The 25,338-nt window shown below is 46.6% G+C and overlaps 1 protein-coding gene across 7 annotated transcripts in view; it reads left to right on the top strand.

The window, feature by feature from the left end:
- The window catches only part of LOC137886307 (C-myc promoter-binding protein-like), a 49,285-nt gene that overhangs the window by 12,772 nt on the left and 11,175 nt on the right, over nt 1-25,338 (top strand). For 2 of the 7 annotated variants that reach the window (XM_068728717.1, XM_068728716.1), the window contains exons 3-22: nt 232-478; nt 1,194-1,263; nt 2,507-2,676; nt 5,710-5,996; nt 6,737-6,803; nt 6,964-7,022; nt 7,582-7,726; nt 7,852-8,027; nt 8,380-8,480; nt 9,740-9,955; nt 13,705-13,850; nt 14,563-14,601; nt 17,326-17,459; nt 17,563-17,695; nt 18,519-18,725; nt 18,873-19,001; nt 22,353-22,494; nt 23,301-23,405; nt 24,982-25,113; nt 25,190-25,336. In XM_068728717.1, coding sequence (XP_068584818.1) covers nt 232-478; nt 1,194-1,263; nt 2,507-2,676; nt 5,710-5,996; nt 6,737-6,803; nt 6,964-7,022; nt 7,582-7,726; nt 7,852-8,027; nt 8,380-8,480; nt 9,740-9,955; nt 13,705-13,850; nt 14,563-14,601; nt 17,326-17,459; nt 17,563-17,695; nt 18,519-18,725; nt 18,873-19,001; nt 22,353-22,494; nt 23,301-23,405; nt 24,982-25,113; nt 25,190-25,336 — 2,852 coding nt within the window. The remainder of the gene's footprint in view (nt 1-231; nt 479-1,193; nt 1,264-2,506; nt 2,677-5,709; nt 5,997-6,736; nt 6,804-6,963; nt 7,023-7,581; nt 7,727-7,851; nt 8,028-8,379; nt 8,481-9,739; nt 9,956-13,704; nt 13,851-14,562; nt 14,602-17,325; nt 17,460-17,562; nt 17,696-18,518; nt 18,726-18,872; nt 19,002-22,352; nt 22,495-23,300; nt 23,406-24,981; nt 25,114-25,189; nt 25,337-25,338) is intronic. The other 5 variants (XM_068728721.1, XM_068728718.1, XM_068728722.1 and 2 more) reach the window with 3 other exon arrangements.

The following is a 25,338-nucleotide window of genomic DNA, read 5'->3' as shown; positions in this document are numbered from 1 at the left end:
CTCTCTCTTGGTGAGCTCTTAGATCACAGAATAGCATCGATTCCTCTTTGCGGTTTTACGGGCTGCAAAGCCGCCATTAAGCTTAATGGGCTCCGTTCTGTCAGCCACCGAGAACTGAGACGAATGGCTCACGTTGGACTGAAACGGCCCCAATTGTCCCGGTGAGGTCGCGGCTGCATGAGTGTGTGTGATGTCACTAACGGCGCTGGCCGCTGTGCGTCCTCCCTGCAGCGTGCTGTACAAGTGGAAGGAGCGTCTGATGCAGGGCTGCCAGCTCATCGAGACCACGCCCTCCGGCCGGCCGGCCAACATCAGCGGCAACTCCTCCCAGAGCATCCACGTCACCTACCGGCGGGCGCCCGAGAGCCAGCCGCACTCCGCCCTGGCCGTCACCGACATCTGCATCATCATCCCGAGCAAAGGGGAGACGCCGCCGCACACCTTCTGCAAGGTGGAGAAGAACCTCAACAGCAGCATGGTGAGAGAGAGGAGCATCGTGCATGTGTCAAAGACAAGCTGCTCCTGTATCTTGTCCCACTGGAGCATGTCAGTAAATAAATAAATATATATATATATATATATATATATATATATATATATATATTTAAATAAATAAATAAATATATATATATATATATATATATATATATATATATATATATATATATATATATATATATATATATATATATATATATCTTTCTCTCTTTTAAGCCTGAAGTCTTGAATCCTCATCTCCCACACCGGCGCCTCCCTTTCCTCCAATGAGAGGAACAGTATTTTACTTTATTAATAATTACACTGCCCGGCTTCACGGGGACATTTTAACTGAGACCACATGATTAATGGACTAGAAGGCTTTACACTTAGCGTCTCATTAGCCTCGGTTACGTTCTCGCATGTTTTTTGAAGTGTTGCATTAGAAAAAAGACAAAGCGTTGACATTCTCTCTCAATTTAATCTGGATTATGGAGTGGAGTTGATGTTTGTGTGACCCACAACGAGTAAATACATGAAACACGTCCAATGCAAACGTGCCCACCTGAAAACACTCTGCTGAAGACCTCAAACATGTCTCTGTGCTGTAACCTAAAGAAACAGTCATGTGAAGTATTCATGAAGAGTATTCATGAAGAGTATTCATGAAGAGTTTAATCACAACCTGGTTCCTAACTGACTGCTCTTGTTTTCAGTGGGGCTCCTCGGTCTACTTGTGTTACAAGAAGTCTGTGGCCAAAACCAACACAATAGCCTACAAAGCAGGTAACCGCTCCTCACCCAGTGTGTGTGTGTGTGTGTGTGTGTGTATGTGTGTGTGTGTGTGTGTGTGTGTGTGTGTGTGTGTGTGTGTGTGTGTGTGTGTGTGTGTGTGTGTGTGTGTGTGTGTGTGTGTGTGTGTGTGTGTGCTTCCCGGTCCCAGTGACACCAGTGTGGTCGTCTCTAATGCTCTGTTCTGCTCAGGCTTGTTGAAGCGTGAGAGAAGCTTCTGCACCATGTTCTTCTCCTCTCTAGAGCGTTACATGTTTTCCACCTGTTCAACGCTGACATGAGGCTCACTCCACACTAAACCCGTCCGGCTGTTTGGTGCCAGAAAGCAGCTGGCAGGAGGCGCCGGTGAGCTGCCGTTTGGCTCCGCCTCAGACGTTCGTCGTACGCATCTGGAGGAGTGAGCGGATGAGTCGGCTTCATTCACAGACCGATGCGACGCTTTGACGCAGAGCTGAACGGGCTTAGTTTGTTTAGTCGGTGGATTCATGGAGATATTGTTAACGTGCACATTTATATATATATATATATATATATATATATATATATATATATATATATATATATATATATATATATATATATATTGCAATACGTCTCAGTCACCGTTGTGCTGCCTCCTTCAGGGACAGACGATGACTTCACTCTACAGCTGCATTAATCACTATATTGTCAGCTGAACGTAGTGTAAGTATGTCGTAAAGGGTTTGCCTCCTTCAAGGTTTCTTTGGGGAACCAAGGGTTCCTTTAAGAGCCCTTTGAATCCACAGAACCCCCTTTTTTGGAGCAAAGGGTTCTTTAAGGATGTCGAGCGTTTAAGAGTCCGTGTCTTGTGGACCGTGACCCTCATGAGACCCACTCTGCTGGACGTCACACGGCCCGGGGCTGCCCTGTTGAACCGAAGATCTTCTGGATCTCAAAGGGATCCCGATGGAACCACCAGGCACCGCGTGGGTTCTTGTTGCGACTCGCGAACGATCGTTCGTCATTTCATCACACAGCTGACACACGAAAGCCAGAAAGTGAATAAAACTGGAATCCGTCATCGTTGTTTCTCGTTGTCCGCTGACGGTGACTAATGACCCAAAAGGCCTCATTCATGACTGAGCTCTGATGATTTGTTACAAAGCCAGGCGTGTCTAGTGAGGCGCTGACTCAATAAAGGACATTATTCTTATCATGAGCTGGACTCAGTGGAAAGCTGAGTTGTCACTTGCTTTGTTTTCCGTCTGGTCCTCAGGTTTATTCAGCAGGTATCCAGAGGAGGACTACGAGTCGTTCCCTCTGCCGGGGTCGGTGCCTCTCTTCTGCCTCCCCATGGGGGCCACCATCGAGTGTTGGCCAGCCAGCACCAAGTACTCCCTCCCAGTGTTCTCCACCTTCGTCCTCACCGGAGCCTCCGGAGAGAAGGTATGGATGGATGGATGAATGGATGGATGGATGAATGGATGAATGGATGGATGGATGGATGGATGGATGGATGGATGGATTCTGCTCTGCTTTGTTCCTTCCTCTCTCGTTCAGACAACTACTACGTCACTCCTCCTCAGTCCAGATGTGGTCACTTCCTGTTCACCGGTTGCAAAAAGCCAAAATGATGACGAACTGGACCAACGTGAGACGTCACGACTACGTCACGACTATGTCACAACTATGTCACCACTACGTCACGACTATGTCACCACTACGTCACGACTATGTCACGACTACGTCACCACTACGTCACCACTACGTCACGACTATGTCACCACTACGTCACGACTACGTCACCACTACGTCACCACTACGTCACCACTACGTCACGACTATGTCACCACTACGTCACCACTACCTCCACTTCTTGTTTTGGCCCAGTTTAGTTTGCAGCTGTGTCTTTATTATTTCTTCATTCTTTCATTCATGTTCATCCGTTCACTGGACACACGTAGACAAACTGTAAACAGCTGCAGCATCAACGTGTTTAAAGCAGCACTCGTCCTCAGGAGGGCTTTTATGAAACGAGGAGATGAAACAGTTATTATATTATTCTACATCCTTTAAGGGCTGAACGATCTAAACGCTGCAATGATCAATCGTTCACCGCTAATGTTGAGGATCTATTTATCACCTAAAGGGACGAACCACTTCCAACAGACGTTCGTATTAACAGGTCATATTTTTAACAAAAGTCCGACCGAAACCCGAGAGCGTCGTCTTACAGCAGAGCTCAGCGCTGTGGACATCCAAAGTTTACTGACGTTTAGATAGAAGTGGGTTCTGCTGGACGAGGACAGGTGTGTGTGTGTGTGTGTGTGTGTGTGTGTGTGTGTGTGTGCGTGCACGATATTTGGTGTTTGCTGACTTGTGTTGTTTTACTGGCCCAAGGTCTGAGGGACACTCAGCAGGACTCTGGCAGTCTGCAGACTCCATGTTTGACTGAGTCCACCTGTTGACCCATGTGTACACACACACACACACACACACACACACACACACACACACACACACACACACACACACACACACACACACACGCTATAATATTGATATTCTATATCTATACAAACCCTCTGTTGTTGTTCTTTTAACCAGAACACTCTGCTGCATCCAAACCTTTTCTTCACTTCTACTTATCCCAAGTTTAAAGTTTTTAAAACACACAGTTTTATATGACGAGTATACATATACATATATATATATATATATGTATATATGTATATGTATATATATTGATTATTCTTGTTATTTAAGCAGATGCTCGATGAGGCGCTCTCCTGAATCTCAAAGTCTTCTTCTTTGTTCTCGTGTGCTGCAGGCTGTTTCCTGCACGAGTCCCTTGAATAAGTTCAGATCGGTTAAATGACTTCAAAGATCACTTTGTTTTGCGTCGCACACGTGATCGAGCAGCGCCGGCCGTCCTTCGTACTCACAGAAACACAACAGAGCTGCAGGGTTCAGCCGTCGGCAAACAGAGACTCGGGTGAACCTCGGCCCACGCCGCCGTCCAGCAGATAAGATGATGTGAGCAGAGCGGCGTCTCGTGTCTCCAGGAAGCAGAGGAGGGTTTCACTCGTCCTCTCGTGGAGGTCGGCTCAGCTGCTGGTTGTTTGGCCGCCGTCGGCGCTCGTTGTGTTGTCGTTCAGTAAAAGGTGAAACGGAGGTTCTCACACTGTAGGTGTAGAAGTACACGACGACCACAGGCGCCTCGGGCTGAGGGTCAACAGTGAACAGGGAACTGTTAACAGGGAACAGTGAACAGGGAACTGGGAACTGTTAACAGTGAACAGGGAACTGTGAACAGGGAACAGGGAACTGTTAACAGTGAACAGGGAACTGTTAACAGGGAACAGTGAACAGGGAACTGTTAACAGTGAACAGGGAACTGTTCCCTGTTCCCTGTTAACAGTGAACAGGGAACTGTTAACAGGGAACAGGGAACTGTTAACAGTGAACAGGGAACAGGGAGCTGTTAACAGTGAACAGGGAACAGGGAGCTGTTAACAGTGAACAGGGAACAGGGAACTGTTAACAGTGAACAGGGAACTGTTAACAGTGAACAGGGAACTGTTAACAGTGAACAGGGAACTGTTAACAGTGAACAGGGAACAGTGAACAGGGAACTGTGAACAGTGAACAGGGAACTGTTAACAGTGAACAGGGAACTGTGAACAGGGAACAGTGAACAGGGAACTGTGAACAGTGAACAGGGAACTGTTAACAGGGAACTGTGAACTGTGAACAGTGAACGGGGAACAGTGAACTGTGAACAGTGAACAGTGAACAGGGAACAGGGAGCTGTTAACAGTGAACAGGGAACTGTTAACAGTGAACAGGGAACTGTGAACAGGGAACAGTGAACAGGGAACTGTGAACAGTGAACAGGGAACTGTTAACAGGGAACTGTGAACTGTGAACAGGGAACTGTTAACAGGGAACAGTGAACAGTGAACTGTGAACAGGGTCGGTTGAGAAAATTTGAATTTTAAAGTAATCGTAAGTTGTAATCGGCTCATCTTCAGTGAGTAATGGAGAGAGCCAAACAGAGCTGAAGCCGTCTCCATAGGTGGAGTCATCAGCTGGTCAACCAGCAGCTCAAGTTATTCACTTTCCAAGCTTTTCTTTGTCATATTTTAAATGGAATATTTTGACTTTTGAGCCTTAAAAGGAGATCTAAATGATGACATGATGAGGGTTGAACATTGATTAAACCTACGAATGACTCGCATCAAATTACATAAAAACACTCAAATGACTCCATAACTAAGTAACAGCATTGTGTGTGTGTGTGTGTGTGTGTGTGTGTGTGTGTGTGTGTGTGTGTGTGTGTGTGTGTGTGTGTGTGTGTGTGTGTGTGTGTGTGTGTGTGTGTGTGTGTGTGTGTGGCGATGAGACGCAGCGTGTTGTGGTCCGTGTGTCAGGACAGTCTGGTTCATATGATGAGATCCACCGTGTCCCCTGTCTCAGGTCTACGGTGCTGCCATTCAGTTCTACGAGCCTTTCCCATTGGAGTGTCTGACTGACCAGCAGCGCTCCCGGCTGGGTCTCCCGATCCCCGATCCACCAAAACCCTCCTCGTCCTCCAGCCCTACGGGGACAGCCAGCAGCAGCTCCACCACGGTCCCTCGCTCCGTCTACACCAACAAGTGCATCTGTCTGCTCTCCCACTGGCCCTTCTTCGACGCTTTCCGCAAGTTCCTCACATTCCTGTACCGCTACTCCATCTCCGGCCCTCACGCCCTGCCCATCGAGAAGTGAGCGCTCTCTTTCTTCTTCTCTTGCTTTCACCGCTTGATGCCGATTGTTCATTTTACACACGTCAGTAAGGTAAACGCTTCCACCAGTGTTTCAATGCTACTGACCACAGAGACACAGGACCGTCCCGTGAAGGTTCTGATCGTCAGGGTTTATGTTCTCGACCCAGTTTGAATGACTTTGCTTCAGAGAAATCGCGGCTCTAAATACTACAATACCCATGAGCCTCGGCGGCCGTTTGTGCGGAGAAGAAGCCAGTCAGTCAGGACCCGATGTTCCCGTGTGCTTCAGTCTTCATTTGTCTACTGATGTCTCTTGTTGCACTTTCCACTCCCCGCTGTGTAATAAAGGATTCTCTAGTTTTAAGATGAGTCCAGCCAACTGACAGAAAACCAGCAATGCGCAGACAGTGATTAATAAAGGTTGAAATATTACAGCCGGGTGATCAGTAGCATGAATCAATCTCATGACGGACTATTCAGTTATTTTTGGCCTCACATCCCTCTTTCTCTTCCTCTTTATCTTCCTCTTCCTTTCTCTTCCGCTTCCTCTTTATCTTTCTCTTCCTCTTTCTCATTATCTTTCTCTTTCTCTTCCTCTTTCTCTTTCTCTTCCTCTTTCTCTTCTTCTTTCTCTTCTTCTTTCTCTTCCTCTTTCTCTTCTTTATCTTTCTCTTCCTCTTTCTCTTTCTCTTCTTCTTCCTCTTCCTCTTCCTCTTTCTCTTCCTCTTTCTTTGCAGGCACATCTCTCACTTCATGCATAAAGTTCCCTTCCCTTCGTCTCAGAGGCCTCGCATCCTGGTGCAGGTGAGTCCAGGTCTCAGTGTTCTCTGCTCATGTTCATGGCTCTGCAGGCTCCAGTGTTGTTGTGGTTTGCAGACAGTTTTGGCGGTTTGTGTGGTTCAGGTACGTTCTGCTCGGTTGTTGTTGTTGTTTTTTCTTATCTCACTCTCCAGCTTTTCTGCAGCTTTCTCCTCACGACAGCCTGATGTTGAGCCAGCCGGTGTCGTCTCCTTTACCGCTCAGGTGAGAGCAGCTGCACACCGATATCTGACTGCTCCTTCTGTCCTCCAACGTTAAGGGAATCATGCATTATGTCACCAATTCACTGTGTGTGTGTGTGTGTGTGTGTGTGTGTGTGTGTGTGTGTGTGTGTGTGTGTGTGTGTGTGTGCGCGCACCACCGTTCAGAGGTTTATCAGGAACAGCTTCCTGTTTCAGTGTATGGACCAGTCGTCACACACAATGTGTTTAAGGACCGTCGGCAAGAGGAAAATCTGACCATAAATGATGTTTTTTGACACTTTCTAGCTCTTGATAAATTATGAAGTTTTGGCGAATGTTTAAAGAAAACATGCTTTTCAATCCCGTCGGCGGGTTTTGGGGTCCAGAGGGTTAAAGGACACATCAATATAACGGCTGATTCATAGCTTTAGAACGGTAGCGTGTGTGTGTGTGTGTGTGTGTGTGTGTGTGTGTGTGTGTGTGTGTGTGTGTGCAGAACAACATGGATCTTAAATCTTGAACACTGTTCATCGTGAGCCGTCGTAGTTCCTCCTCGATGTATCGGCTCTCTTCTTTTGTAGCGGCGGTCGATTCTCCATGCTGCTGCAGAACCTCGGACCGGAGAACGCCGTCACCTTGCTGGTGTTTGCCGTCACCGAGCACAAGATCCTGGTCCACTCGCTGCGACCCGCGGTTCTGACCAGCGTCACCGAAGCGCTGGTGTCGGTGAGTCATTTACATCTGTGTTGACGCGCTGACGTTTAGCGCTTCAGTTAGAGTCACTGATGGAGCAGACGTTGTTAGCTTCAACCACTCTCACCACCCCCCCCCCCCCCCCCCCCTCCCTTCAGATGATCTTCCCATTCCACTGGCCCTGCCCGTATATTCCTCTGTGCCCGCTGGCGTTGGCGGACGTGTTGAGCGCCCCCTGTCCGTTCATCGTGGGAGTGGACTCCCGCTACTTTGATCTCTACGACCCGCCGCCGGACGTGAGCTGCGTGGACCTGGACACCAACACCATCTTCCAGTGAGCGCAATACACAAAACAAACATGGCCACTTCTTCACAGTAATGTGAGGCATGGCCTCTGTAAAAAAAAAAGACTCTTTTCTCTACTCAGATTACTCCTCATGATGAATGTTTAAGTGAGCCGCACGTAGCACCTCCAGCTGAGACCTCCGGTCCCTCATGGGACGGTCCGGTCATGAGTTCTAAGTTTAGAGGCCAGGAGTCCGGGCGGACATGGTTATTTCTTCAGCGTCAGGCCGGTTTTAATATGCGACAGACGGCGTCGGGGCGGTCCGAGCTCCCCCCGGTCCGTCTGCGTCCGTGGCGCTCTTGGCCTCCCGGCAGCTGACTGTGTGCTTCTGCCCTCACAGCAATGAAGATAAGCGAGCCCTCACATGGAAGATCCTGCCAAAGAAAGCCTGTAAAAACCTGATGAATGTGCTGAGCAATCTCTACCAGCAGCTGGTCGACGGTGAGTTTCACGAGCTGGTTGTAAAAATGTGAAAGTACACTTTCAGAAAAACGTTATGCCATTAAGTGCTTCTCTTTTTATTTCCTGTTGAATAGAAGGCGGCACATTTGAACCAACGCGTACTTCGACACGTTACATCTTCTTCACCACATTTCTTCCTTTTTTTGACCTTCAGTGTAATTGAAAATACCATGAAATCACAGAGTGTGTTCTGTTCAGTGGTGAAAGAAGTATTCAGGTCCAAGTACTATTACCACGCTGTGAAAATACTCCACTACAGGTAAAAGTCCTGCATTCAAGACCTCAGTAAAATTAAAATATGTGGAGCTGATGTTTCTGGATGAATATTCCTGCTGCATTAGTGTCGCATTTCAACTCCTTTGTACCCTGATGGCTGGTTTAATCTACAACGACGCAAGGAACACTACAACATGTACCTCTGAGATGTAGTACAGTTAAAAGTACAACATGTACCTCTGAGATGTAGTACAGTTAAAAGTACAACATGTACCTCTGAGATGTAGTACAGTATAAAGTACAACATGTACCTCTGAGATGTAGTACAGTATAAAGTACAACATGTACCTCTGAGATGTAGTGGAGGAGAAGGATAAAGTTGCATAAAATAGTACCTCAAACTTGTACTTCAGTACATTACCTGAGTAAATGTACGTACTTGGTTCCGTTACTGGTGAAGCTTTTGGGTTCTCTTGTCTTTACAGTTTGTTCTCTATTCGATCTGGACTCTTCTGCTCTACTTGAGATCCACCGATGATCCCATCATTTCATAACCACCGTCTCCCTGTCGTAGAGCACCTTGTGTTACTTTCTACTTCCTCACTCGCTCACCGAGAGACCGCGAAACATGCGGCTTATTGAGCTGCACAAACTGAATAGAAATTAATTTTCTGATTCAGTGAAGTTGAAAATCTATCCAGTTTCTGCCTGAAGTGATGAATATTAATGCGCCTGCTGGAGAGTTTTAGCAGAGAGACGTTCAACCCTCGTGGATTTCATACAGCTCCGATATCAACTTTATTGTTCTTAATAATGTAAGACTAATCCTGCTTTACCTGAAGAACTCGTCTCACCTCTCAATACATATCCTTTGATCATAAAAAATATTTACACAGGATATCGATGTTCAGTAATATCGCTGTACCGCCGGCTCTAAGCAGAAGTAGTGACTCGTCTGTTGTGCTGACAGCGAGCGATTTGAATGCAGAATGTGCTGACGGCGGCTGGTTCTCCGTCTTCAGGTCAGCAGCGTTCTGACGGGCAGCTGGAGCTCAGCATGAGTTATTCGTCGGAGCTGAGCTGCGGGAAGAGCCTCCACACGATGGAGCTGGAGATCCAGGAGGCCTTCCTGCGCTTCATGGCGGCCATCTTGAAAGGCTACCGCTCGTTCCTACGACCCATCACCCAGGCGCCCTCGGAGAAGGCCACCGACGCCAGCTCGCTCTTTGACCTGCAAGGTACCTGGAACTTGTAGCTATTCATCCGAGTTTAGTGCAGAGGAGAGGGTGAAGATGAACCCAGCTGTCCTTTTCCTCCTGCTGACTCACTACGGTGTCATGAAATTTATCCGAACAACGATTCCCACCAAAGTGTTCACTGATCACAGGAGGTTTAAGCTTTGCCGTTTTAATACCAGTAATCTGAAAGATGGGTTCTGTCATGACCAGCTAATCCACCGCACACTCTTAAAGAGACAGTAGAGATGTTTAGAAGTGTGTTTGTATGAGGTTCTTCTCCAGAGTCAGGGTTCTACTACGGTAGATGAGTTCATAGAAACAGACAGGAGAACCAGCACGGGAGCAGTCATGTTCTGCTGTGGACGTACTTTAGACTCCTAAAAGAGTCTCTATCAGTTTCAGTGAACGCTATATTTAGAATATTGTCACATCTTTACTTTGATGTCAGACAGACCTTTCTGAGGGGAACTGAAGCTTTTATCTATGATCTCTACAATGACACCAGACTCCATTCATAAAAACAGTGATTTTACCTCTCAGAACACAGGAGTTGCTGCTCTACTGCTGCCTCCATCTGTTAGTTAGTTTGTGTTATTATGTGGCTTTGGTCTGAACTAACCCTTTAATTAAAACACCAAAGTCACACACTAACTAACTAACCAATCCAGGAAGCAGAAGATCAGCAACTCCTGTGTTTTTTTGAGGTATAATTACAGTTCATTGTTCAAAGGAGTCTGGTGTCTTTGAAGAGAGCAAAGATAACAGCTTTAGTTCCCCTCTTAAATGGCTGTCTGAAGATTTAGAAGGTTATAAGATAGGAGTGACCTAAAGGTGAGAGAAGTGAGGGTGCTTGCGCAATATAAGTGTTGTAATCCAGAACAAATGATAGCATGTTGTTAAATTTATTCAATTAAAGCAGTAATTATTTGACTCAAACATAGCCTAACCATGTCATAGGATGTGCTACTTCAGTACACAACAAACAAATATTACTGGGACAGCTACAGATAAACACTTAATATCCATGAATTCACATTATATATGTGTGTGTGTGTGTGTGTGTGTGTGTGTGTGTGTGTGTGTGTGTGTATTATACACTGTAACAATTAAAAGGGGTGGGAATCACCTGAGATCCCACGATACGATGCTATCAATATACTTATGTCACGATATGATATTATCACGATACTTAAGTCACGATACGATGCTATCAGTATACTTATGTCATGATATGATATTATCATGATACTTAAGTCACGATACGATGCTATCAGTATACTTATGTCACGATATGATAGTATCATGATACTTAAGTCACGATACGATGCTATCAGTATACTTATGTCACGATACGCTATTATCATGATACTTAAGTCACGATACGATGCTATCAGTATACTTATGTCACGATATGATAGTATCATGATACTTTAGTCGCAATACGATATTATTACAATATTTGCTGAGTATTGCGATATCAAGCATTGCGATATATTGCGATTTATTACCTTTTTTCAAATTATGCAATTTGTCAACATCTTTTTTTATCTTAAGTTCAATTGTAGTTTATTTCTAATGAGCTAAAAATATTTATTATAATCATCATTCACTTCCTTTTACTTTGTTATAGTCATCTATAGTGTTGATTTGCATAAAAACACTCAATTCAAATGATTAGTAAATAAAATAATGTATGTTTATTGATAAAGAAAATCTTAACATTAGTCATTTTAATTATGTATTAAGCACACAAGCAATCTTTCGACCCGGTCTTGTTTGTCATTATTCAGGCTCCAGCCGAGACCTTGAAGTCACAGATGTACAGTTACTGTGCACAGTTAGCACTAATGAGTCTCTGAATATGTAAACTAAATACTGCGTCATCTCTACAGCTGGCCAGCCTCAAAAACAGATGGTGTTGTTTAATACATGAGCATTCATAAGTGTCCATCTCCACCTCTGTGTAAACACACACACACACACACACACACACACACACACACACACACACACACACACACACACACACACACACACAAGGCTGAGGCTTGAGATGATGCTGTGGTCGGAGGTTCAAGGCTGTCTGCAGACTGAAGGTTAGTCGGTTAGCGGTGCAGCTGCTAAACGATCCAAAGCCCGGAGAGCGGCCTCTGGATCGGAGCCCGTTTAAAGCCGGTCGACAGCACAGCTGACATGAGTTAGGCTGGAAGTCACGGAGGAGAGCCGTAGCCAAGGTCGAGTCCAGCGTGAGTTATAGGACGCAGCACACAGGAATGACAGCGGCACATTACATAATGACCCGAAAGATGTCACAGCTCGTACATCACGTGCATGAACTCCTGACCGTTTTAAGACTTCACATCCACAACAACAACAAACTGACAGAACGTGTTAAAGTGCCTGTGTAGACCATTTATTATGTCTCCCTTTAAAATCAGTTCCCTCTTCAGATGATTGAAGTGCTTTCAGTCCAACATCTGTGACTTTAACAGTATCACATGCAGATGGAGTCTCATTTCCTTTTTGATTTACAAACTGTGGACTTAATAACGGTTGCTTGAGGTGTGTGTGTGTGTGTGTGTGTGTGTGTGTGTGTGTGTGTGTGTGTGTGTGTATCTTACTTCCTGTGTGTAGTTGTTACGGTCACAAACAGAACACTGGAGGACCTGTTGTGGTCTCTGATGACCTATGACCGCTGTCTGCTAGGAGCTGTTGGGTGTTACAACGAGGTTTTGTGCGATGAGATCACACTAGCTGCCACACCCATCTTCTAAAGCGAGCTGTACCCAGCATGCCGTTCAGCGTGTGACAGTTAATGTTGTAGCAAACGATGAAGAATGCTTTGTTCAGTTTTGCTGTTTTCAATAAAGAACATGCATCAGGTCTTTTTGGTTTAAATTTGGAGGTTTAAATTATTTTTTATACTCTCCATATTTTCAGTTATTATTCAGTTATTTTCTATAGTTGTTCGGTCGACAGATCTCACACAATGAGTTCATAATTGAGTCTGTTCAACCGACAGGGAAGTGAAACAAAGAAAAGCAAGAAACTGTGTCGGAAAACTGCATTTAATTGAGTAATCACCTCATGATTAAATCACTCGGAGTGTCCACAGAGTGTTTTTAAACTCTACTGGGATGGCTCTAGGTCAATACAAAAAAAGACTGTGAAGTGAATCTACTGAGTGGAGTTTTGGATCAAAATCAACTGATGGTCCAGGCTGAGAGCCTGCAGCGTCAGGATTTAAATATTTATCAGCTGCAGGAAGTGTTTTCCTGCAGCAGCGACGAGTGTTTGGCTTCCAGCTCGGCGCTGTGAGCCGGTGGTCGTCCATCCTGCTGTCAGCCTCACAGCCTCTACTACGGGAGCTATTTACCACCTTGTTGTACAACCCAAATTGGCCATTAGACTAATAACAATGTGTTGGCTTGCTTTATCCAAACCAAGACAAATGGACGTTTGATTTATATTTATATTTATATATATATATATATATATATATATATATATATTTATTTATTTATATATATATATATATATATATATATATATATATATATATATATATATATATATATATATTCTCTATAGATCCTCTATGGGATAATGGATTCCTTTAAATTGCTCTTGTGAGTACTTTTCTGTTTTTAGTAGATGAGCTGAGCTGTGTTCATCAATCTGTCCTCACATGAATTAGTTAAAAGCAGACTTCCATGTGTAAAAGCTCACCTGAACATTTACGTCTTCAGGGTTCTTGAAGAGCCGCGACCGCTCCCACCAGAAGTTCTACTCGCTGATGACCAAAACCCAGATGTTCACCCGCTTCATTGAGGAGTGCTCCTTCGTCAGCGACAAAGACGCCAGCCTGGCCTTCTTCGACGACTGTGTGGACAAAGTAAGCATCGTGTTTAGTCTTTGAAACCGTACGCTGTGTTCATGTGTTCATGTGTTCATGTTGATGCAGTGGAATTAAACTTCTTGCAAAAAAGTACCAAAAAAAAGAAGCTATTTTTCTGTCCTGTTTGATTTGTGTTACAAATGAACACAAAACACTAAAACGACGATTTAGTTTTGTGTGAAACCAACGGCGACCACCGTAGACTGTGTGTAAGAAGTGGACGTAGTCACATGACCTCACCCATTGGTTTGCGGTGCCTCGATTTGGCCGTCGCCATCTTGTTTTTTTGGCAACCAGTGAACAGGAAGTGACCACATCTGGACTGAGGAGGAGTCAATCAGCGTGTAGGTCCGCCCCTAAAGCATCCCCTGCTTTATGGTCTGTTTGACTCTAAATGGAGCATAATTGAGACCCGTTTGTTGGTGTGAGAACCTCCTGGTACAAAACACACTTGACTTTTGGGGGTGTGGTCTTTCTCACGACGTCTTTCACTTGAACAGTTTTACGTCAAACACGGGTGTGATTCATGGCACAACTCAAACAGGATCGACAGGTTGTTTGTTTCTCGCCTTGCATGTTTTTTTCCAAAATAAGGTCCCATTCTAGTCTAGAAGGGGCGGGGCTTAGCCTCTGTTGTAGTTGTAATTGATTCTTCTGTGTTTACTTCACTTCACTTTTCCTTTTCTCCTTCTGCTTCGTTTGCGAGCAGCTTTACAATTCAGAGCGCAGTGCAGACAAAGGAGGCAAGGTATGTCTGCTGTTTGGCTTTTAGATTCCTCACCTGTTGTGGGGACATTTTGTCTTCACATGTCGGGGGGGGGGGGGGCATGATGCATGATCCCAGCAAAGTGCTTGAGATCAGAGTAGCGTGCCTCTAGACAAGCCTCCGCCGATGCAGCTTTAGTTTGAGCTTCCATGTCATTTAAATGATCCAAACTCTCTTCATAGAGATCGTTTGAATATTCACAGAATGTGCTGTGACAGCATCTTGTGTTGAGACCGCCAACGAAACAGTTTCTTCGAAAAATCCACGTGCAGTTTTCTGCAAAGATGTTCGCCCTTAATGTTTCATGACCGGAGAGAGTACGGGCTTTTACCGCTTCAGGGGTTCCTGAAGCGTTCACGTCCCCTGGGCTCATTTCCTTCAGTGTGTGTGTGTGTGTGTGTGTGTGTGTGTGTGTGTGTGTGCTGAAGGTTAATTCAGTGTGTTTGCAGTCTTAAAGTCCTCACAGTCACTCGGTTCCCCGTTCACGTCTGTGGGTCACCGGTTCTTGCAGGTGACATTTGTAACCGACTCTGAAATAGACTTGGCCGTCCTTGGATTCCTTGTGTGTGTGTGTGTGTGTGTGTGTGTGTGTGTGTGTGTGTGTGTGTGTGTTTTCTGGCTGTAATTGAGACGTAGTGGAAGTGAATTGAGAGGCTAGCATCCACAGCCTCCCCTCCCTGTGTTCCCAGACCTGCTGGCGGGGCCCCTGGTCTCCTCGGCCCTTCCTGTGTGTCAGCTCCACGGGCGATTAAATCCCCCCCGACTGTCTTTCTGCACTGTGGCTGGATTACATTATCTACTCCCACACTGCATCAGTCAGCACACACACACACACACACACACACACACACACACACACACACACACACACACAGCAGTCACATACAGAAAGATAAGGTTAAAACGTATTGATCCCTGAGGGTGAGTAGCTCATTGCAGCAACAAAACCAGGCGGAAAACCTCCGGTTCTGAAACATGAAGCCAAAGCTTCACGTGTTAAAGTTGCATTCTCTCTAGTGTCCACCAGGGGGCGACTCCTCTGGTTGTATAGAAGTCTAGTCTAAAATGACTCTACTTCTCTCTTGATTTATTCCCTCAGTAAACATTGTAAACATGAGTTTATGGTCTCAATCTCTAGTTTACAGTCTTCTTCAATACAGCATGATGTTCATTTAGTACATTATGCTCCATTTAGAGTCAAACAGACCATAAAGCAGGGGATGCTTTAGGGGCGGGACTACACAGTGATTGACAGGTGTTACCACGGCGTTCTCCGGTCTGGGACTAACTTAGCTTAGCATGAAGACTGGAAGCGGCAGACAGCTGACCTTGTTTTATGCAAAAGTGACAACATGTGTAAACGCTGCGGTCTTCAGCTGAGTTGACAGTTTCGTGGCTGAGGACAGTGACTCTGGAGAGTCAGAGGGGTTGGTAGTAAACCTGTTCCCTGAATCTTACACACAGTAGACGATTTTTTGTTTCTTCATCATCTTCATCGCTGTCTTCAGTCTCTGTGGAGCTGCAGGTTATTCACAGGTGTGAATTACATTGTGTGTGTCTACGAGGATAAAACAACGACAAATGTTTTACATTCATAAATAATGTCATAGATAAAGAAACGATCGTACATCTCCCACACTTAACTGCTTTATTATTATTTATTATTATCAGACTCAAAATAGTGAATTCTTTCTCTAGAGCTCGTCATTAAGCTCCTCTCACTTCATGATGCTTCTCTCTGTGACCCTTCCATTGTTTATTATTTTGTATATGCATCATAAAAGCTCAAACCTCCTGCTCTTAACACTCAGTGTGTGAAACTGGGAGTCTCATCTGTCCGCTCTGCCGATGGCGGCTGCAGTGGAATATGTGCGGCGACTCCAAATGTCGGCGGCGACGGGAGTCGTCCGTTCCGCTCGCTGCCTTTCATTCCTGTTTGTCTTTCTGCCGCCTTCTAACACAAACCGGAGCTCTTTTCCTCACTGCTGAGCAGCAGTGAGCTGCTATCTGGTGAGGGGCTGGAGCTCAGCTCATTTAATGTATGAGACACACGGGGACACAAGAACCTGTCCAGTAGATCCTAGTCTACTGTGGAATGTATGTGTCTCAGACCTTCAGAGCATTAAAGAAACCGTGTAGTTGTGTGTGTGTGTGTTTGTGTGTGTGTGTGTGTGTGTGTGTGTGTGTGTGTGTGTGTGTGTGTGTGTGTGTGTGTGTGTGTGTGTGTGTGTGTGTGTGTGTGTGTGGGGGTAAAGTGAGTTTATCAAATGAGAGCAAAGGTGAACCGTGCTCACTCTGTAAATGTAGGTCACCTGCTGTCATCCTCCCTCTGTAAGTCCTGCTGTCAGGCTGAGCTCCGTTAAAATGATGCTCCAGGTTTAACAGAAGCTGCTTCAGCCTCACCGCACTATTTATTACAGGGCATAACGTCAGGATCTGTGTTGACGTTACTGCCCTGTTTTTTCCCCATGAACGGTGACGGATGGAGGGTGACGGCACCACCACCCAAACCTCTCTCTCTCTCTCTCTCTGTGTGTGTGTGTGTCTGTCTGTCTGTCTGTCTGTCTGTCTGTCTGTCTGTCTGTCTGTGTGTGTGTGTGTGTGTGTGTGTGTGTGTGTGTGTGTGTGTGTGTGTGTGTGTGTGTGTGTGTGTGTGTGTGTGTGTGTGTGTGTGTGTGTGTGTGTGTGTGTGTGTGTGTTCTGCAGGTGGACAGCGACCGACCGGAGGAGGCGCGGCTGATAGAGATCGATGAGTCTCAGCGCAGCGAGCACACGGTCTTCATCACTCGTCCAGAGCTGCCTCCTCTCCCCGAGGGGGAGGAGTATCCTCTCTGCTACAGGTGATTCCTCAAAGCCCAACACGAGAGCAGCTGTGTTCTAGCTCTGTGCTAGAGAAAAGTAATGTGTGTGTGTGTGTGTGTGTGTGTGTGTGTTGTTCATCAGGTACGACGGTTTCCCCGTGTTGACTCTGGACCTGTTTGACCCCGTGGAGGGCTTGAGGACCCCGTCCTCCCGCCTCGCTGCCAGACACAGCTGTCCCACTAGCCCCGCCCCCATGTTCAGACGCACCAAGCAGGTCAGCGAAGCAGTAACTCACCGCTGTTCAGGTTCTACCGAGCCAATGACGGCACCAGCTCATGTTTCTAAATTAACACACTTGCAACCCCCCCCCCCCCCCCAAAAAAAAAAGGTATAATCCCCAAAATTCAGATGATTTCTTTTAGAAATGAGAGCCGGTTCTACATAACTGGACTGCCTCATCTGTTTGTTAAGGACATGGAAGCTTCATTTCTTTTGTATTAGTGGTGATAAAAGGGATTTGATTCACTGGGTCACAGGATGAACTTCTACTCTAAACGTTCAGAGTTCAGCCTGAGCTTTAGAGAAACAGTGTGTAGCATTCAGACATGCAATATGAGAAGAACTACACTACATGTATGAAACTACAACACAAAGACACAAGGAACTACTTCCTCTTGACAAACGCAGCGCAGACCTGATCCGCTCCTTCTGTGTTCACCTTTCACAATAAAAGCCTGAGAGACGTATGATATTTGCAGCCGACTAATTATCATTTTTGTGTCGTTAATTGGAGTGTAAAGGGTCTTTAGAGATAGGGGGAGGAGCTCAGACATGAGGAGTAACTCAGAGTAGAGCTGCGTCAAAAATGACCGGCTGAGGTGGTTCAACACCTGGTCTGATCAGGATCCTCCTTTTGAGGTTTCCTGGTGAGCAGCCCCGGGGCAGAACCACAACACGCTGGAGAGATTCTAGATTATGTATCTGGTTCTGGCCTGGGAACGCCTTGGGTCTCCCAGGAAAAGCTGTAAAATATTCAGGGGGAGAGGGACATCTGCGAGGCTGACTTTTTGTTCCTCACCCTTCTCTTCATCCTCCAGGAGATCAAAGCAGCCCAGAAGATTGCCAAGGAGTACTCGTCCGTCCCCCAGCTGTGGTCCAAGTGCCTCCTCTGTCACTGCTACGGCCTGTGGTTCATCTGTCTGCCGGCGTACGTGAAGGTGTGCCACTCCAAGGTGCGGGCGCTCCGAACGGCGTACGACGTCCTCGGGAAGATGCAGGCGAAGAAGCTGCAGCCGCCTGACGAGGTACACCAGCCATTCACCGTAGACTCCATGTCCCCGTTAAACCAACGACCTCTGTCCATCGTGGTGTGTTCACGAGTGACCTTGGACTCTCGGGGGTTGTTGCTGTCGCTCTGCCTCAACGTTCACACGCGTCCGTGTTCTGTGCAGGTGTGCTACCGGGTGCTGATGCAGCTGTGCGGACAGTACGGCCAACCCGTGCTGGCAGTCAGGGTCCTCTTTGAGATGAAGAAGGCCGGAGTGCATCCCAATGCCATCACCTACGGCTACTACAACAAGGTACGGCCTGGCTCTGTTGATCCTGGCTCTGTTGATCCTGGCTCTGTTGATCCTGACGTAGGCTGCGGCTCATGAATTCCTGCCCGGTGCTGATATGAACACGTTATCATGTCACTCCTTCAGTGACAGATGTTAGACGCTTTTGTAGGCGGTCATTTATATCCAGTGACAAACATAAATACATCACCATGAGGTTTAGTGGTAGCAAATCATCGGAAGAGTTTTGAAATGAGCCGTTTTAGTTTTTAAAAATCTGACTTTTCAGAATGAACCGGATCACTTTGGTGAGAGGATCTCATTTCCTCTTAGAAGTAGAAGGCTGGGAGGCTCACTCCTCCACTGCTGCTGCTACAGCGGCACAGGATTCTCCTCCTGTTATGCTGCTTTAGGACTTTGAAGAGGAGGAGGAGGAGGAGGAGGAGGAGGAGGAGGAGGGGGTTCTCTGTCTGAGCATAAGCACTTATCTATTCTTTATGTCGGAGGACTTCTTATTGTTGGTGTTGGCTTTAAAATAGAAGTGAAATAAAAGAGGAAGAAATGCTGAATCCAAAATAAACAGCAGCTCCACTAAACTAAACATCCCTGTTCATCATGATAGATACATTAATGAATTAAAGACATAATAATAAAAGCAATGCAAATAATGCATAGTATAACTCACGACAATAACAAAACTGATAATAATTATTACGTTGTCTGGATGTGATCATAATCAAAACGTTATATCTCCTTTGTTTGATTCGTCCAAAAAACGACACTTTGTCGATTAATAAATTCTAGTGGAGGAGATCCGTACAAACAGCGCTTTAGAGCTTTATGCTAAGCTAAGCTAACCACCTCCTGGCTGTAGCTTCATCTTCAACAGACAGATATGAGAGCGCTATCATCCCTCTGATCCAAGTCTCTGCATGGAGGTGAATGGAGCGTCGTCACTGACTACAGACTGACTACAGACTGACTACAGACCTGACTACAGACCTGACTACAGTACTGACTACAGTTTTGACTGCAGACTGACTACAGACTGACTACAGGCTGACTACAGGCTGACTACAGTACTGATGACAGGCTGACTACAGTACTGACTACAGACTGACTACAGTACTGACTACAGGCTGACTACAGACCGACTACAGTATTGACTACAGACTGACTACAGACTGACTACAGTACTGACTACAGGCTGACTACAGACTGACTACAGGCTGACTACAGACTGACTACAGTACTGACTACAGACTGACTACAGTACTGACTACAGTTCTGACTGCAGACTGACTACAGACTGACTACAGGCTGACTACAGGCTGACTACAGTACTGATGACAGGCTGACTACAGTACTGACTACAGACTGACTACAGTACTGACTACAGGCTGACTACAGACCGACTACAGTATTGACTACAGACTGACTACAGACTGACTACAGTACTGACTACAGGCTGACTACAGACTGACTACAGGCTGACTACAGACTGACTACAGACCTGACTACAGACCTGACTACAGTACTGACTACAGTTCTGACTGCAGACTGACTACAGACTGACTACAGACTGACTACAGACTGACTACAGTACTGACTACAGACTGACTACAGTACTGACTACAGACTGACTACAGGCTGACTACAGGCTGACTACAGTACTGACTACAGGCTGACTACAGTACTGACTACAGTACTGACTACAGACTGACTACAGACTGACTACAGACCTGACTACAGACCTGACTACAGTACTGACTACAGTTCTGACTGCAGACTGACTACAGACTGACTACAGACTGACTACAGTACTGACTACAGACTGACTACAGGCTGACTACAGGCTGACTACAGTACTGACTACAGGCTGACTACAGTACTGACTACAGTACTGACTACAGACTGACTACAGTACTGACTGCAGTATTGACTACAGTACTGACTACAGGCTGACTACAGGCTGACTACAGGCTGACTACAGTACTGACTACAGACTGACTACAGGCTGACTACAGTACTGACTACAGGCTGACTACAGGCTGACTACAGTACTGATGACAGGCTGACTACAGTACTGACTACAGGCTGACTACAGTACTGACTACAGACTGACTACAGTACTGACTACAGACTGACTACAGGCTGACTACAGACTGACTACAGGCTGACTACAGTACTGACTACAGACTGACTACAGGCTGACTACAGACTGACTACAGGCTGACTACAGACTGACTACAGTACTGACTACAGTACTGACTACAGACTGACTACAGGCTGACTACAGACTGACTACAGGCTGACTACAGTACTGACTACAGACTGACTACAGGCTGACTACAGACTGACTACAGGCTGACTACAGACTGACTACAGTACTGACTACAGTACTGACTACAGGCTGACTACAGGCTGACTACAGGCTGACTACAGACTGACTACAGGCTGACTACAGGCTGACTACAGGCTGACTACAGTACTGACTACAGGCTGACTACAGTACTGACTACAGGCTGACTACAGTACTGACTACAGGCTGACTACAGGCTGACTACAGGCTGACTACAGTACTGACTACAGGCTGACTACAGGCTGACTACAGGCTGACTACAGGCTGACTACAGGCTGACTACAGGCTGACTACAGGCTGACTACAGGCTGACTACAGTACTGACTACAGGCTGACTACAGGCTGACTACAGTACTGACTACAGGCTGACTACAGACTGACTACAGACTGACTACAGGCTGACTACAGTACTGACTACAGGCTGACTACAGGCTGACTACAGGCTGACTACAGACTGACTACAGACTGACTACAGGCTGACTACAGGCTGACTACAGGTTCTGTGGTTTTGGTCGGTGGACTTCTGAAGTGTGTTCCAGGAGCAGACAGACACTGTGGATCAGCTGCAGAGCCTCCGCTCTTCCTTTCGTGACGCTGAGAGCGCTGCAGTCAAACGCCTTTGATGAAAAATTCATTCAAACATGATTTCATATATATATGTGGAACGGGGAATGGGTCGGTTTCAGTTCACTCACTTCATGTTGAGTTGAAAGTGAACGGATGATGTAAGAGCTGCACATTGTTCTCTCAGAGCTCAGAGATTATAACCTAATCAGTGCATGTGTGTATGCAGCTGTTTCAAACACGGGGGATGGACTCTGTACACAGTAGGTGACACAGCTTACCTTTCTGTGTTTTTCTGTCCTTTCACGTTCAACATCAAACGAGGTTAGTGAACAGTGACGATGTTACCGTGGTTACTTCTTCTTTTACCGGTTATTTATTCAGAGACAGTTTTCTTTTTGCCTCTTATCCTGATATGTTTCCTCCTCCTCCTCCTCCTCCTCCTCCAGGCGGTGTTGGAGAGCACGTGGCCCTCCAGCACCAGAGGAGGGTACTTCCTGTGGATGAAGCTGAGGAACGTGGTTCTGGGCGTGGCGCAGTTCAAGCAGTCGCTGCGGCGACACGCTCCGCTCACCCAGAGTCCTCTGTCAGGTAACTGAGAGCGACCGGCAGCGACAGATTAAATATCAAGGACCGCTTCCTATCATCGTTCTGTGATACGTTGAGGCGCATTAAAGCTGGTATATGAGGACAGTTTTAATAAAACCTGCGGTATTTAAGCCAAACGCTGAAAGGCTTTGGTGACGCAGCGTCTCTGGAGACTCATGAAAGACGCAGATTTTGCGTCTTCTGCGTTGACTTTGTGTTTAACTGTGTTCCTGTTTAGAGTGAACACAGCATAGCTCCACTGCCACCCCTCACCCCACACATCACACATCGTATGCTTTCACTGTGACACGAAAAGGTCCAAAACAACAACAGCTGCCCAAGAACAGCTGAACTCTTGACCTAAAAAAACACTTTTTTTAAACCCAAATTAATGTTAATTTATTATTGGAAAGTTAATTCACCGAATGTGTTCAATGACGTGTAAGTTTCACATTTCATGTGCGTTAACGTCACCGGCTGTGTGAGACTAAGAGACTCTAGTTTGAGGAACTAATGAACTATTAGAACCACTTTACATGTTCAGAGCTTCACAGCAGGAACAATGTGACCCGACATAAAGCGGTGCTATCGCTGTTTACCGCTGTTTACCGCTGGCGACTGGAATTTACTAAATGATGCCTTTTGAAGACATTCGTCTCATGAATTGTCTTTTAAACGTCCACATAAGAACACCGTAGAACTCCTTTGGACTCGTTCTCGTCATCAAGTCGTCGCCGCTTGAAGAATGACTTTAGAAAGCCGACGTGGCGCCCGGCGTCCGTGTGTAACGCCTTGTTGTCTCTGGGCAGATGGCAGCGACCTGGACAGCCTGGATATCTCTGCCGACGCTAACCTGGGCCCCTTCGCCGCCGGGTCCGCCCGAGCAGACCCCGCTGACGATAGATCTAGCACAGGTACTCTCGACCTGCTCCTCCACTCAGTCCTTCACCGGCAGCCATCTTCATCTTCTCTCTCAATGACATTTTGTTTTTGTATCCTTCCTTCCTTCCTTCCTTCCTTCCTTCCTTCACTCACCGACCGGCTTCTTCCTCGTTCTCCTCCACTTCCTCTTTTCTGTTGTTTTTTTTGTCTCCCATCATCCCCGTCGTCTGTCCTCCCTTGTGTGGTTTCTGCTGCGCTCTGTCCCTAACCCCGCCCTTCACTCTGGCCCCGCCTCTGTTGCCCTCGCATGCAGTCGGCCGTGGGGGCCGCGGCGTGGAAGCCGCCCTCCGCCCAGGTAATCCTCTTCCTGTCGGTCCGCATGTCTCGTCTCATTCATCCGTCTCATCTCACCTGAGCTGCAGCGTCTTCTGTCCTCTGTCACCGTCGCGCTCTTCTCCTCTCCTCTTCTCCTCTCCTCTTCTCCTCTCCTCTGCTCTTGTCATCGTCAGCTATGGCCAGTAATTACCCAGAGGCACCCTTCTCTTTTTTTAATCACGGAGACGGCTCCTCACGCGAGGGACGCACCGATCCGACTTTCTCAGTCCCGATACCGATCCCTGGGCTTTGGTACCGGCCGAGTATTCAAGCACTGATCCGGTAGATCCGTGTTTAATGAATCAGCTGTGAGGAAAAGACCGACTTAAACTAAAAGGAGCAGATGTACCGATCGGTTATTTATTCAAACAATGGTCCTCGATCAGCATCACAGTGAGAACTACAGCCGGTTTAGATTCAGTCTTAGCTGTTAAAAGATCCTTTTGAGTCACAGATGAGTCATTTTCATCCTTCATAGTTTTCCCTCTTAAGTGTTTCAGCTGTTATGACTTAAATGATCGTTCTCATCAGATTGTATTGAATATTTCAGTCCAGCCAAGAACTCATTTCAACTGCTGTAAGCTCTGGAAAGCACCGGTTGAATGATGAACAGTGCAGCTTTGAAGGATACTATTACATCAAAGATCACTGTGAACTGTTCCATCAGTCTCTGAGTTAAAGGTTAAAGGCTTTAATTGTGGGGCAAGAGACGAACTGAGACGTCTTTTATTTTGTTACCGGCGAGTTGAAAAGCGTGCGTTAACGATCTCTCACGCCCGAACCCAAACTCGACCCGCAAAAAACCGCCACCTTTGTGCACGCCGTACCAAGGACCGCCGTGGTTCTGGTGTCGGTGCAGCTCTGCTGTGGATGCTGCGCTCAGAGACGACGGTTTGAGGGAAAGATGAAAGAACGGAAACAAACGGTCGGGAAGCGTCTCAACGGTTCATTTCATCAGCGGCTGTGAAGGATAGATGGTTCTGATCCAGCAGAGCTCAGCTGCTTCAGATGAACGTGTGTTTCTACCTCGGTGTACAAACACAACGGGTTCCTTTGAGGCTTCTTTTCGGTGGTTTTGTGTCGATGCTCGGTAATGGGGGAGGAGTCACACGCGGTGTTGTTAAAGTTCAGCTGCTCTGAGAGAAGCTGTCGCTCTCTTAAACATTCCTGTAATCTTGTGTTTAACATGTAGAGGCTTGTGTCCGTCTCTCGTTCTCTGTCCTCTCTGTTCAGGGGATCAGTCAGATTTGGGCTACAACTCTCTGTCCAAAGAGGAGGTTCGGAGAGGAGACCCCGGGGCTCAGGACGCCTCCGCCGCCAAAGACAAAGACAAAGACGACAAGAAGGAGAGCGACTGCAGCTCCCGTCAGTAGTGCGTCCGTCCTTGACAGCGCCGCACGTTTCTGTCTACTTGTTTTAAGTTGTCCCTTCTGTGTCTCAGTGTCGGAGACGGAGAGCACCAAGGGGAGTAAAGACTGCCTCCCTCAGCTGGACGTGGAGGTTCACTCCTCCTTCAGACCTCGCGGCATCGTACGCAGCTTCCCGTACGACGACTCGTCCTGCAAACCCAAGAGCTCCGCCAGCGCAGGT

This window comes from Cebidichthys violaceus, unplaced genomic scaffold, assembly GCF_023349555.1.
Source record: "Cebidichthys violaceus isolate CVI_PGR_0920_01 unplaced genomic scaffold, fCebVio1.0.p SCAF_43, whole genome shotgun sequence".
Taxonomy (NCBI): Eukaryota; Metazoa; Chordata; class Actinopteri; order Perciformes; family Stichaeidae; genus Cebidichthys; species Cebidichthys violaceus.
This window is presented reverse-complemented; position numbering and strand designations above follow the sequence as displayed.